This window comes from Danio rerio, chromosome 14 (assembly GCF_052040795.2).
Source record: "Danio rerio strain M-AB ecotype USA chromosome 14, GRCz13ab, whole genome shotgun sequence".
Classification (NCBI taxonomy): domain Eukaryota; kingdom Metazoa; phylum Chordata; class Actinopteri; order Cypriniformes; family Danionidae; genus Danio; species Danio rerio.
In genome coordinates this window covers 8,090,132-8,104,787 of record NC_141034.1, presented here as the reverse complement: position 1 = coordinate 8,104,787, position 14,656 = coordinate 8,090,132, and the positions used below count along the sequence as shown (strand labels likewise).

The 14,656-nt window shown below is 37.3% G+C and overlaps 1 protein-coding gene across 1 annotated transcript in view; it reads right to left on the bottom strand.

Moving 5' to 3' along the window:
* The window catches only part of gfra3 (GDNF family receptor alpha 3), a 69,376-nt gene that overhangs the window by 36,686 nt on the left and 18,034 nt on the right, over positions 1 to 14,656 (bottom strand). Inside the window, exon 2 of the mRNA NM_001256636.2 lies at positions 4,017 to 4,301. Within this exon, the coding sequence (NP_001243565.1) occupies positions 4,017 to 4,301 (285 nt within the window). The remainder of the gene's footprint in view (positions 1 to 4,016; positions 4,302 to 14,656) is intronic.

Below are 14,656 nucleotides of genomic sequence, written 5' to 3'. Positions count from 1 at the left end.
ATAAAAAAAAATAAAAATTTCTTAGAGGAGCTAATAATAATGACTTTAAAAATATATATATATTTTTTAAACTGCTTGGATTCTTATTTCCATAAATGGGGATGTTTTCTGAATTTATGTGTCCCTCTTCAATGCTAGCAAACATGTAACAAGATTCGTCTTTCGGATGAGACGTTAAACCAAGGTGGTCGTTAAAAATCCCAGTGTGTCCTTCAAAACAAGAGGTGGGGGGGTAACCCTGGCATCCTGGCTTAATTTGCCCACCGGCCTCTGTCTATCATGGCCTCCTAACCACCCACATATTATAATTGGCTTCATTACTCTGTCTCCTCTCTACCAATCAGCTGGTCACGTCACGTCATCCAAGTGGATGCTGCACATGGGTGGTAGATGAGGAAATTCCCCCAAAATTATTATTACTATTACAAAAAAAATGGCAATGATATTGGCAACCCCCCCCCCTTATAATTAATACATTAATTATGTAATATGCATATACATTTAAATGATGTTATTTATATATTTTATTGATTTATTTTGTATTGTTCTGTATTTGTATTTGATATTCATCTGCTTTATTTGCAAATAAAATATAATAATACATTTAGATCATTAAAAAACTGTTTTGATTCTAGCCAAACTAAAGAAAAAGGTTTTTCCAGATATATATATACACTGTAAAAAAAAATCGCAAGTTTACGGTTTATTTCCAGCAGTTGGGGTGCCGGGAAAAAAACGTTAAATAGCAGCCGTTAAATTACAGAAATATATCATAAAATAACAGATATTAAAGTACAGAAATGTCCTTAAAATTAAATTTCTGATAAATTTCTGTAATTTATTTAATATCTGTTATTTTATGGTAAGTTTCTGTAATTTAACAGACATTATTTTCAGTTTTTTTTTTTCCACCACCCCAGCTGCCGGAAATATACCATAAAACTCTGAACTTTTTTACAGTGTATAACATAATAGGAAAGTTATGATTGTGATAACAATATGATCAAAATATTAATAATTCAAAGTATTTGTTTATAATGATGATTCAAATTCATGTCAATAGCCATTTTCCCGGATCTAAAATTGGTCTTTTACAAAAACAATATTTTCTCTTAAACTTTCTACGGACCCTTTAGGGCTGACTTTGCAGCCTCTGGGAGTCCCTAGATGAAAGTTTTTCCAGCTTGAACAGGATTTTTCATAAGAAATAAACTTAGGGAGGAAGTAAATGTCAGAATAGATCCAGGTGGTTGGAGAGTAGGGGTGAATTATAAGACAACTTACAGCTGACAACGGTCACTGAGGAAAACACACAAGAGCTGCACAGTACAGGAAAAAATTTTTCATTGAACTTTTATTTTTCTGCAATATACAGTTGAAGTCAGAATTATTAGCCCCACTTTGATTTTTTTTTCTTTTTTAAATATTTCCCAAAGGATGTTTTACTGTCATCATGGCAAAGATAAAGTAAATCAGTTATTAGAAATGAGTTATGGAAGCTATTATGTTTAGAAATGTGTTGGAAAAAAAATCTGCTTTACATTAAACAGTAATTGGAGAAAAATAAACAGGGCGGGTGGGGGGGCTAATAATTCTGATTTCAACTGTATATTGTGAAAATTGGGGACAAATTTTACCATGATGAAGTGAATAGATTGAAAAGAATTCATAATTTTAGATTGATTAGGAATGCATTTAATGGAATACATCTGCATAAAGTATAATCAACCAATCACAAGCATTGATAAATACTGTAGAGAAAACATACAAAAGACAAAAAAAAAGGGTTTTCTGGGAGTCTAGCAGTATTCGGGTACACAAACTGAATCATTAAATGTAACGTAACACTGTATAATGTTCATTGTTTAAAATATTCGCCTTCTCGTGAATTACTATTTCATTTTTCAAATATTTACCAAATCAAGTTTAACAGAGCAATGATATTTTCACAGTATTTCATATAATATTTTTTCTTCAGGACAAAGTCCTATTAGTTTTATTTCGGCAGGATTAAAAGCAGTTTTTAAAATTTTTTTAAAGATTTTAAGGTCAATATTGTTAGCTTCCTTAGGCAATATTTTTTTCAACTGTCTACAGAACAAACCACTGTTATTCACCTTATTCTTACCCAACGAGTGGGCACAGCCATTTGAATCTTTTTGGCTCGAGACTTCCGGTCTGATTTACTTCCATTTATTTTTGGCCGTTAAAAACTGCTCGATACGCTGCTTGATATTGCAAACTGATATTTTCTTATTATATTATTCTACTTAGTCTGAATAGTAATGCAAATATTTGTTTGCAGAGCAAGTAGTTTGACCATTTTCTGCCGTTTATTATTCCTAGTCATTTCTCCCATAGGCGACTGGATCGAAAGTTCTAAAACAATCACGAAAACTGGCGCACTTCCACATTTTAGAATAAGTTCAATACAGTGAGACTGATTCCTGTGACGCTCCAGGGACAGATGAGTCTTCGCTGAGGTCCAGCATTCTCCTGCCTCCGGTGCCTAGACTGCAGCTCTGCGCAAGACGTTTGGCCATAGAAGAAATGGTCGTGCGCAACTGAGCCTGGTTTCTCTCGAGGTTTTTTAATTCTTCACTTTCGCCAATTGGTGAAGTTTTTTCCTCACCACTGGCTTGCATGGTTCGGGATCTGTAGAGCTGCGCATCAATGGATTTTGCTCTTCAGTGTTTGGACTCTCAGTAGTGATTATTAACCAGACTGAACTGAGCTAAACTGAACTGAACTTAAACACAAAACTGAACTGACACTGTTTCAATTTACTTTGATCTTCTATGTGAAGCTGCTTTGACACAATTTACATAGCAAAAGTGCTATACAAATAAAGGTAAATTGAAATTGAATTGAATTATACAATTTGCCTAATTAACCTACCCCATTTAAGTCTTTAAATTGCACTTTGAGCTGAATAATAGTATCTTTGAAAATATCTAATCAAATATTACGTACTGTCATCATGGCAAAGAAAAACATTGGCAAAACATTATAATTTTTCTGCCTGAATGCTTAGAATTGGCTTGAAATGCACAGGTCTAAAACACACATGCAGATGATTTTTTGGTAACTTTATGATTCAACTTTTCACAAATCACTTGCGTTTTCAACAGTGACTCAACTATAATTCTGCCTTAACATTAACATTACATATGCTGCGATGTGTCTGTTGTGGATGCACACGTTGCAAAATCGATACGATATACAGTTGAAGTCGGAATTGAAGCACCCCTAATTTTTTAGCCCCCTTGTTTATTTATTTCCTTAATTTCTGTTTAACGGAGAGATTTTTTTCAACACATTTCGAAACATAATAGTTTTAATAACTCATTTATAATAACTGATTATTTTAATAGACAGTAAATAATATATGACTAGATATTTTTTGAGACACATCTAAACAGCTTAAAGTGACATTTAAAGGCTTAACTAGGTTAATTAGGCAGGTTAGGGTACTTAGGCAACTTATTGTATAACTATGGTTTTTTTCGGTCCTGGAGGGCCGGTGTCCCTGCAGGGTTTAGCTCCAACTTGCATCAACACACCTGCCTGGGTGTTTCTAGTATACCTAGTAAGAGCTTGATTAGCTTGTTCAGGTTTGTTTGATTAGGGTTGAAGCTAAAATCTGCAGGACACCGGCCCTCCAGGAACAAGTTTGGTGACCACTGCTGTAGACTATTGAAAAACATTTAGGTTAAGGGGGCTAATAATATTGTCCTTAAAATGGATTTAAAAAAATTAAAAACTGCTTTTATTTCAGCCGAAATAAAACAAATAAGACTTTTTCCAGAAGAAAATATATTATCAGACATACTGTGAAAATTTCCTTGCTCTGTTAAACATCATTTGGGAAATATTTAAAAAAGACGTAAAATTCAAAGGGTGGGATATAATTCTGACTTCAACTGTATATGATTGAAATCGATACAAAATTTGAAACGATATATTGTATTGTATTAGATTATATTGAAACACATTCTCTTGCAGCTCGCTCTTACCCTGTGGAAAGCGGATGGTCCAGTAAATGCTCAGACACTGTTGCTCCATGCGAGACCCTCGCTGACACTTGCAGTCCTGCAGCGGCTGGTAGTGCATGAGGGTGTTCTGGGCATCGACGCAGAGCTGCCGCGCGTCCAGATTCAGTGGAGCCACCGCTTCCTCGTCAACACAATACTCCAGGTGCCGGAACTGACGCTTGCACTCCGGCTCCATCATGCATTCCTGGAGAGCCTCTAAACAGCCCACAGATTCAGGGAACACCGGCACCACAGAGGAGACAGACCCTGGAGGATTGCGAACAAAGTCATTTTTTTTGGAAATCAATTAACCACGTGTACTTTAAAAAATATGCTTTAGTGACGAGCTAATTGATTTTGCAGACTGCAGTTGGCATCGCAGACAGATATTTGGCTACGGTCGTGAGCAGGCCCAGATGGAATCACACATTTTCTGTGTGTATGTGTGTGTGTTTTCATACAGCCTTGTTTCTATATAGTTGTAATTCAGCAGTGGGATGCGTTTAAACATCGTTTTAAAAAGCGCTTGAATATTTTAAGCTTTTTAAAAAACAATGAAGAGTTTTTTGAGATTCGAGGTAGCAAACAGAATGGAAGGTAAGTGTGTTTATATAGCACATTTTATACACGATGGTAAATCAAAGTGCTTTAGATAAACAAGAATAAAGAAACATTCATTCATTCATTCTCATTCATATTGACGTTGTACCCCAACCTTTGAAATTAGTTTGAAAATGAAAATCAGGTTTACATCAGAACCCAATGTCAGGCTGACGTCAATGTCCAACCTAAAATCAACCAAATATTAACATCTAATCATGTTACATCTGTTGTAAAATAGGTTCAGTTTTTTATTATTTTTGTCTCTTTTTCTTTTAATCAAACAATTATTAGTATTGGTCATGTAAGGGTCATATATTAACTGAACTTCTAATGTTGTGTGTGAGTGCTGTGCATACTAATTAGCATTTTTGCAGAAGTAGATAGGTGCGGGTCCAAAATAAAATTCAGCTCTGCAGAAACTTCCTGTCTGAAGAGAGGTGTTAAAACTGAACACAAACCACAGAAAGATGTATGCTTTGTTGTTGTGCAGAGAATTCATAGAAAAAGAGGAAGTATGTCGAAGGTGCGGCCAATGGAGGACTGAACAATGACTGACAAGTGACGTTACACCAAAACTCCACCTGTTAAGATCGGTTGTGTATATATGCTGAAGTCAGGTAATGTATGTTAGTTGCGAACCTCTTGAATGTAATTCTTGTATTGCATTGGGGTAACGTAACCCAGAGCTCTGTCATCGAATTATTCATTTGTATCCAATAAATTGTTACGATTTTTGACATTGAAGAAAAACCTCTCCTGACCTTTTCTATTGAACACGCATGGAATTGGCTAGATATTCCAACACATCTTGTGGACGTTACCACTATGACATCCATCAGATGTTGGTCACAGCTTCTGGTTCATGCGGACTTTAAAAAATAAATGCACAAAAATAAAGTTATTTTGTCCTAAAAGAAGGTCTAGATTCTGTGCCGATGAGTTTTCAGCAATAGCAGTTTGACTTCTAAAACTGTTCTCCCTTTTACATGTGTGTAATCTTCACTGCTGGCCGTCTAAAACCAGAACAATTCATTAGAATCACTGAGGCTGTGAAATGTCTTGCACATTGTTGTTTATGATGAAGAATGCATTCAACGTAAACAGCTGGGAAAGGATTCAAAAGTTTACATTAGATTTGAGTGTTAAAATGATGGCAGCATAAAACACAGTGCCTACCACTGTCTGATGCTCTTAATATAAAGCAGAAGAAAATCAATCATTGCTCTTGACTGAATAACATTAGTAGCCTAATAGGAATACATTTCTTTCCTAAATGAAGTGATTCTGACTGACCGTCAGTAATGGGTGGGGCTTGCGGCCTCACAGTTGGATGAAATGATTTATGGGGATTATAAAAAAGCTGTGGGGGCATGGATTTTCATCATTATGCTGGTTGTTTACACACTTTGGACACACGTCAGTGTTCAAACACTAAGTAAAAGTGAATTTTGTCCCCTTTAACGATCTTCCTGGAAACAAAGCAGTGACGCCAAATCACCTCACAGAAGAAGAAAACCACATCCGTGACAATGAACGCTTAATAATATAAGCCAAACAATGGATTTTCAAAATTAAGTGTAATTCTCTCTTGACAAGTAAACACAATGCTCTTGAATGGATGATGTATTGCTTGCGTGCCAGTCTTTTATTGTAGTTCCATCAACTTTACATTTTCACAATTTAAAGTTTTACATCGCCTTCATTTCTCTAAAACTAGATTAAGTAAAATCTTTCCCTCTGTATCTCCTAAATGTGACAGATGTGGTAGAGCAGAGGGGACTTTGGCACATTTATTTTGGTTTTGTCCTGTTCTTTATGAGTTTTTGGTCCAGCATCTTTGAGTTGTTTTCCAGTGCTTATGGAACCACTATCCAACCTGACTACAATTTGGCTATTTTTGGATATTCAAACATAATGGACACTTTTCCTTCAACCCAACAGCAAGCCCTGATGGTTGGCATGATCACAGCTAAAAAGATGATCTTACTTAATTGGAAGTCTCCAAAGGCTCCCTGTTTTAAGAGATGGTTGAATGAGCTGCTTTATGTCTTTCAAATGGAGCGACTACGTCTTGAAACTTCACAGAAAAAAGCTGAAACCACATGGGGACCTATTTTAAGACTCTTGGGAATCTAGCATTTTACCTTTGGAAATTTTCATCTCTAACTCATATATTCATGACACTGACTTTGTAGAAATGTGAATACTGTCATCTTTTTAAAATTTTGTTTATGCTGTATACTTGTGTATATTTGATAACTGAGACGATTCCTCCCTTTGTGTTTTTTTTTTTTTTTTTTTTTTTGAGGGGGTGGGATGGGGCTAATGTCAATTATTTTGTATTGTATTTATTATTATTTTTGTATTATTATTTGTATTGTACTGTGTTTGTTAAAAATCTTATAAAAATGGTAAATAAAACAAAATATTACAAAAAAAAAAAAAACTTTACATTTTCACACTCATAAATATAACACTAAAGCAAAACAACTGCGATTGGATGATTTAAAATCTCTTGGGCAGTCCTTAGCCAATGAAAGGCTTTCTGACGTCAGTCTCAAAGTCTGGCAACACAAAAACACATTGTCAAAATATTTTTGCTATTTAGTAAATTCAACTTCCAGTCCTTTAACTCTTGAACCAAGGCAGCCATTTTGACCATTTTTAAGTTTTGCAGTTCAATCTCTTTAAAAATCTAACCATATAGTAGCCAGGATTTTCTTAACCCCTTCCACAGCGCCCCAACAAGGACGCACTGAGGCGCTGTTTTTTCCACATGTCAATGTTTATGAATAGATTACACCAAAGAGGACAAGAGTAATCTGTCCCACTTTATATTAAGTGGCCTTAATATGTACTTACACAGGAACTAATAGTTTGTTATAATGTACTTATTGTGTAAATACATGTATTTACTGTGTACTTATGCTTGATTAAATACCTGTTTGTATTTACATCTGTAATTAACTTTTGTAATTACATTTGTAAATACACTGTTGACCAATCCCTACATCTTAACCCACCCTTAAACCTACCCACACCACCAAACCTGTCCATAACCCAACCTCTATCCCAACTCAAGAGCACCTCAAGTGTTCTCAAATGCATTATAAACACAGTAAGTACATTGTATTTATTTTTTGATGCAAGTACATAGTAGTTAAGGACACTTAATATAAAGTGGGACCAGTAATCTTGAAAAACTCTACCTCAGTTTAAAGCTACATCCCCTAAGCACCCATTGCAGCTAGTTGTTTTTCAATGGAAAGCTTATAAAGAATGTATTGGCTAAATTTGTGCAAGTTTGTGCAGAAAACGCTTCTTAGATATGGCGTACATATCATGTAATAACAACACACACACGCATTGCTGTACATCACGATTTATTTTGAAAGGTAAGAGTCCACAGAAAAACATCCGAACACATTTATCCACCAACACAATAGTGTTAAATTATGGATGATGTGTCTCTCTAACATTGCTAGATTATTAAAATTAGAAATTAATAAAATTAGTTGAGAAACATTTGCCTTGAAACATATGTGCCTAGCAACTTTCTGCTAACAAAAACAGCTTTACTTCAGAAATGTCTTTCGAAACAACATATTCATCACTGTGAAAAAACTTGGCTAGACAAAGTGAGGTACACAACTTTACAGATGGTTTAGTAACAACTACACACTCACTGGCCACTTTAATAGGTACACCTGTCCAAGTGCTTGTTAATGCAAATTTCTAATCAGCCAATCACATGGCAGTAACTCAGTGCATTAAGACATGTAAACATGGTCAAGACGATTTGCTGCAGATGATTTAAGTGCCTTTGAACGTGGCATTGTTGATGCCAGACGGGCTGGTCTGAGTATTTCAAAAACTCCTGATCTACTGGGATTTTCACGCACAACCATCTCTAGAGTTTACAGAGAATGGTCCGGAAAAGAGAGAGCATTCTGTGAACGGCGGCTCTGTGGGCGTAAATGCCTTGTTGATGCCAGAGGTCAGAGGAGAATGGCCAGACTGGCTCGAGCTGATAGAAAGGCAACAGTGACTCAAATAACCACTCGTTACAACCAAGATTTGCAGAAAAGCATCTCTGAATGCACAACACGTCATACCTTGAGGCAGATGGGCTACAAAAGCAGAAGACCACACCCGGTGCCACTCCTTTCAGTGAAGAAAAGGAAACTGAGGCTACAATTCACACAGGCTTACCAAAATTGGACGATAAAAGATTGGGAAAAACGTCACCTGGTCTGATGAGTCTCGATTCCTTCTGCAACATTCAGATGGTAGGGTCAGAATTTGGCGTCAACAACATAAAAGCATGGGTCCATCCTGCCTTGTATCAATGGTTCAGGCTGGTGGTGGTGGTGTAATGGTGTGGGGGATATTTTCTTGGCACACTTTGGGCCCATTACTGCCAATAGAGCATCGTGTCAACGCCACAGCCTACCTGAGTATTGTTGCTCACCATGTCCATCCCTATATGACCTCAGTGTAACTATCTTCTGATGGCTACTTCCAGCAGGATAACGCACCATTGTCTTAAAGCATGCATCATCACTTTGACATGACAATGAGTTCGCTGTACTCAAATGGCCTCCACAGTCACCAGATCTCAATCTACTAGAGCACCTTTGGGATGTGTTGAAACAGGAGATTTGCATCATGGATGTGTAGCTGACAAATCCTCAGCAATTGCGTGAAGCTATCATTTCAATATGGAGCAAAATCTCAGGAATATTTCCAGTACCTTGTTGAATCTATGCTACGGAGGTTTAGGACAATTCTGAAGAAAAAAAAGGGGGTCCAACACGGTACTAGTAAAGTGTACCTAATAGAGCAGAGGTGGCCAACAATGTTCCTGTCAGGGTTCTGACACTCTGGTCTTGTAAATTCTTGTTTTGGTGGCAGAGCCCGGACACTAGTTCTGTCTTGTCCTGTTTCTGTCATTGTGTGTCTCTGTGTGGGTGTACGCAGAGTGTGCGGCCGCGCGGGCTCTGCGTGCCTCGGACGCGCGCACCCTTGTACTCGTGTTTGTGTTTTCGTCTGTCTGCAGCTTGGTGTTTCATTCCCAGCGTCTCTGTCCAGTTGGTTTCAGTTTTGGTCGGCGCTGGGATGAGACATGCACGCTGCGTGTGTGAGTGCACGGTGAGTGCTTTCTTTCATCGTATGCTCGTGTCTTGCGTTCAGTCTTCTGTTGGTGTTGTGTTTAGCACGTGGTGTATGTTTACATGCACCGCGTGCTTGTGTTGTCATGAACGCGTGGTTAATGAGTTCTCTCATTGGCTGCGTGTTCTAGTCTTGTTTTATGTGAGCGCATGGCTTGTGTTGTCTCTCTGTCATGCGCTCTCCCGTCTATTGTCTAGTCCCACCCTCCTTGTTAACTCATTATTAGTTTCTCATGTTCACCTGTTTGTGTCAATTTACTTCTGCTTTATAATCCCCTCATGTCTTCTGTCCTGTGCCAGTTCGTCGTCGATTTTTCCCTGTCCTGCTGTGTCCAGCCCTGCCTTGTCTTGCCTGCCCAGTCAAGTTGGTTTATTTGTTTTATTTGTGTTTTACCCCTCGAGGTAGTTTGTTTTGCCTTTTTGTTTTATTTGTACTTTAATATTAATAAAACCCATTATTTCTTGCAATTGAGTCCTCACTCCTTTTTCCCCTCACCCTGACAGTTCCTGGAGAGCCACCTTTCTGCAGATTTCAGTTGCTACCCATATCAAGCACACTTGAACCAATTAATTAGGACCTGAAAACCACGTGGTAATTACAGGCAGGTGTGTTTGATATGGGCTGCAACTGAAATCTGCAGGAATGTGGCTCTCCAGGAACAGGGTTGGCCACCCCTGTAATAGAGTGACCGGTGAGTGTAGACTATATCACAGAAAAAGACTATATTTTTAGGGTAATTTACAGTAGGGAAATCATTAAATATGATGATAGACTTTCAAAGCTTAATTTTAAAATCTCACTAGACGCTTCAAATATAAATATGACATGCCAAAAAAAATGTATTCATTACAGTCTTATGTGCCATTCCAGCAGTTATAGAGTTATTGTAGTACTAGTGCTAAATTCCAATTCGACGTCCTGAGGGGTGTTGATCATTTAAATGCAACTAATTAAATGAAAGTAATCACTATGCTAATGATCTAATCCGATTCAATGATTTATGCTATGCTAAGCTAAAAGTGCTCATGCCAGACCCAGAGATCATCTGAATAGATTCAAAAATGTAAAACTCAACAGTTTAACTCTAGGAGAGTTGTAAAATAAGCCTGTTTCCCAAAAAAAAGAAGAAAGTGGAGTGTTCCTTTAATAAGCAAACACTTAGTAGAGCCGAGAACATGCAGAACTTGCTATCGAACATTGAATAACAATGTATGATAGCAAAATAAACACTGTAAATTTTGATCTCACACAGACTTTAAGGTGAGGAGTGTCATTACAGTGCAAAAATAGGCACATTAACAACTGTTTCCATCCTTAAAATCACATTATTTGTCAGTCAAAGTTGCTCTGCTGGATGCCTTTTTGATGTTACATTTTTTAGTTTACCACGCTGAATATCATGACGCTGCATTTTAAATTTGAAATCAAGAATTTTAATATCATGACTATGTACAAATTCCCAGTAACTAATTGTAAAATTCAATGATTTATGCTAAGCTAAGCTAAAAGTGCTCATGCCAGACCCAGAGATCATTTGAACGAATTCAAAAATGATAAAACTTAACAGTTTAACCCTAGGAGAGTTGTAAAATAAGCCTGTTTCCAAAAAAAAGAATAAAGTGGAGTGTTCCTTTAATAAGCAAACACTTAGTAGAGCCGAGAACATGCAGAACTTGCTATCGAACATTGAATAACAATGTATGATAGCAAAATAAACACTGTAAATTATGATCTCACACAGACTTTAAGGTGAGGAGTGTCATTGCTGCGCAAAAATAGCCACATTAATGACTGCTTTCAAACTGGTTTCCATCCTTAAAATCACATTATTTGTCAGTCAAAGTTGCTGGATGCCTTTTTGATGTTACATTTTTCAGTTTACCACCCCGAATATAATGACGCTGCATATTAAATTTGAAATCAGGGATTTTAATATCATGACTATGTACAAATTCCCAGTAACAAATTGTAAAATTCAATGATTTATGCTAAGCTAAGCTAAAAGTGCTCATGCCAGACCCAGAGATTATCTGAATGGATTCAAAAATGGTAAAACTTAACAGGCTTATTTTACAACTCTCCCAGAATTAAGCTGTTTCCAAAAAAAAAAAAAAAAAAAGAACGTCAAGTTTCTTTATTAAGCAACACTCAAAGCAAACACACAGCCGAGAGCATGCAGCACTTTGGAATGAGTTGCATTCTAATTTTGTTTAATTCTGAGTCTCTGTGGGTTATGATATATCGCCATTTCAGGGTTTTCATCTGTTTCAATATAATCCGCCACAGTTCTAATATTTGCAGTCTATACGCATACAAAACATTCTGACAGTGGCCGTGCATAAACGGAGATCAAAGTCCCTTAACTTGCCACTCAAGGGCAGAATTAATAACATGTAAAATAATTTAAAAGAGACCTCTTCCTCTGACAGGAATTTCCCGGGCTCGATATTGCAGGCGGACAGATAACTTAAACCAGCAGAAAATCTTAATTCATCAACAAACTCCATAGATCAAGCCCTTCATCTTTGACAACAGACACTGTTGTGTTTTGTGTCCATTCTCAGCTCAGTTCTGACAGACGTCATCAACTCGCCATCAGCCGGGGTCTCGGCATGACCTGAGGGGAAACTGTGGCAAGGCTGTGTAATTTCATGGCTACGTTTGCTGTTTTTCATTAAGAAGCGACAGAAAAAAAAAAGTCTTGCACTCCTGTAGAACTGCGAGACATGTGTTTCCCTTTCTTGTATTTCACCCCATCCCCCTTTGTGTCTGCTTTCCGTCGCAGCGGCTGGGGCTGTAATTGCGCTAGGGCTCATTTTAAAGCGTGTGGTGATTGAGAACCTGCGGCTGTGGCCTGCGGACCCAGCGCTGGTCATGGCTACCACAAAATGGCACCTCAGTCCACAGCGATGATCCATGCGTGAAAGACCATCTACTGCTGCCGCACGAGGTAAATGAACAAGTAAACACACTTTGATCTCACGCATATTCGACAAACAGTTCAATACGGTTGTGTTTGTTTGAATTTTGAAGGGATTTGTTTGATCCACCGTATTAAGTTTGTTTTTCTTTAAAGTATCGGAACAAAGACTATAAAATCCACAAGACGTGTTACTTGTATAGTTTTGTATGGGGAAAAGTGTAACAGTCTATCCGCTTGTTAAGTGGTGACGTGTTGGTGACGTGTGTAATACTGTTTCCGGGTCCAAGCCGCTATTCATTTGAGTTGAGAAATAGTTTGTTTAGGATCTCTTTTTATTCATGTCACACAATAAAGCTAATTTTATATAAAGTCATAGTGTACACAACAATCTCTGAGCTTGCTGCATAACAAATACCAAAATATTAACAATTTATCAAAAAATGAGAAACTTTCTGGCTATTAGGCATGGACATATATTGCGATCGTGATTTTCGAAAGTATTAAATTGCTTTGTTAACGTTTATTATTACCATTTACAGTTGAATAGAGCGGTTGGACCCGGAACCGGCTTCGCATGATGTCACGCTTAACAAGCGAATATGGTGAATGAAGCCCCGCCCTCTAGTACAGGATCCAATCATCGATTGAAATAGACTGATGATTCTCAGGGGGTGGGTCTCGAACCAGACTTGTAAAGTAAAGGAAGGGACTCCCACCGTTTTTATATTTATTTTATATTTTCCATTACAGGCAATCTTGCCCCCTTAATGCAATCCTCAAAACAGACGCTGTTTCCCAAATAAGAGGATCGGCTCTTTAATGTTTATTGCCACCCTTCGTAGAAAGATTGAAAATATAGGACAAACATGGGAAAAGACCTCTACGGGATGATAGTGGGACGGAATTGTAAAGAATCCTGTGAAAAACGGAAGGGTTGACAGGTATGCAATAATGTATTAAAATGAGCTTCATATGGGGATTATAAACATGTGATTAAATAATGCAAATAATTCGATTAAAGTGACTGTTCACCTCAAAATATAAATAAAAATTATAATTCATCATTTACTCTTCAGTCGTCTGAGTTCCATCTTCTATTAAACACAAAAGAAGTTATTTAGAAAGATGTTGAAAACCTGTAACCTGTTCTATGGAAGTCAATGGTTACAGATTTTCAACATTCTTCAAAATATCTTCCTTTATGTTCAACAGACAAATAAAAGTCATAAAGGTTTTGAACCACTTGAGAGTGAGATTATATTACATTTAAATAAAATATTAAAGTATGTTTTAATTTTGAGGGGAACTACTCCTTTAAAACAAACGATCACGTCAATAAATTGTTTTATTATGGCATTAAATTCAGCATGATTGATTTAATTAAATCATATGTCATGTCACGAAATTTAGTTCAATTTAATATCACAAAAGCGCTGCATAAAATATCCCAACATCTTTAGGGAGAATGTCTTCTCTTCCCTTTAACAGAATATGGAGCAACTGAGGGAGGGAAAAGTGTAGAGAGGAGTTGAAAAGTGAGCGATGGAGTGAAAGAAACAAACCGAAAGAAAGAAAGTAAACAGAATGACAGACAGCAGACGCCTCACACAATAGGAAACCGTCTCAGTATGGAGGCTGATGGCAATCAAACACATGCTGGCCGGGTATTACGAGATATGTGTGTGTGCGCGCACTAAAATCACATTTAGCAAGTGACAGTGACACACACACACACGCACACACCTTGAGGCTTTAAGTCACACACACACAAACAGACTGAGCGGGAAGGACAGACGCAGTTTCTGCAGTGAAGCTCAGCTGTACAGGCGACTGAAATGAATAAAGAGGTGAGTGAAATGGAAGGAGACGCGTAATGTAAGTGTAAGTATCCTTGTGTGCCCGTATTTACAGCAAACCGGCTCCA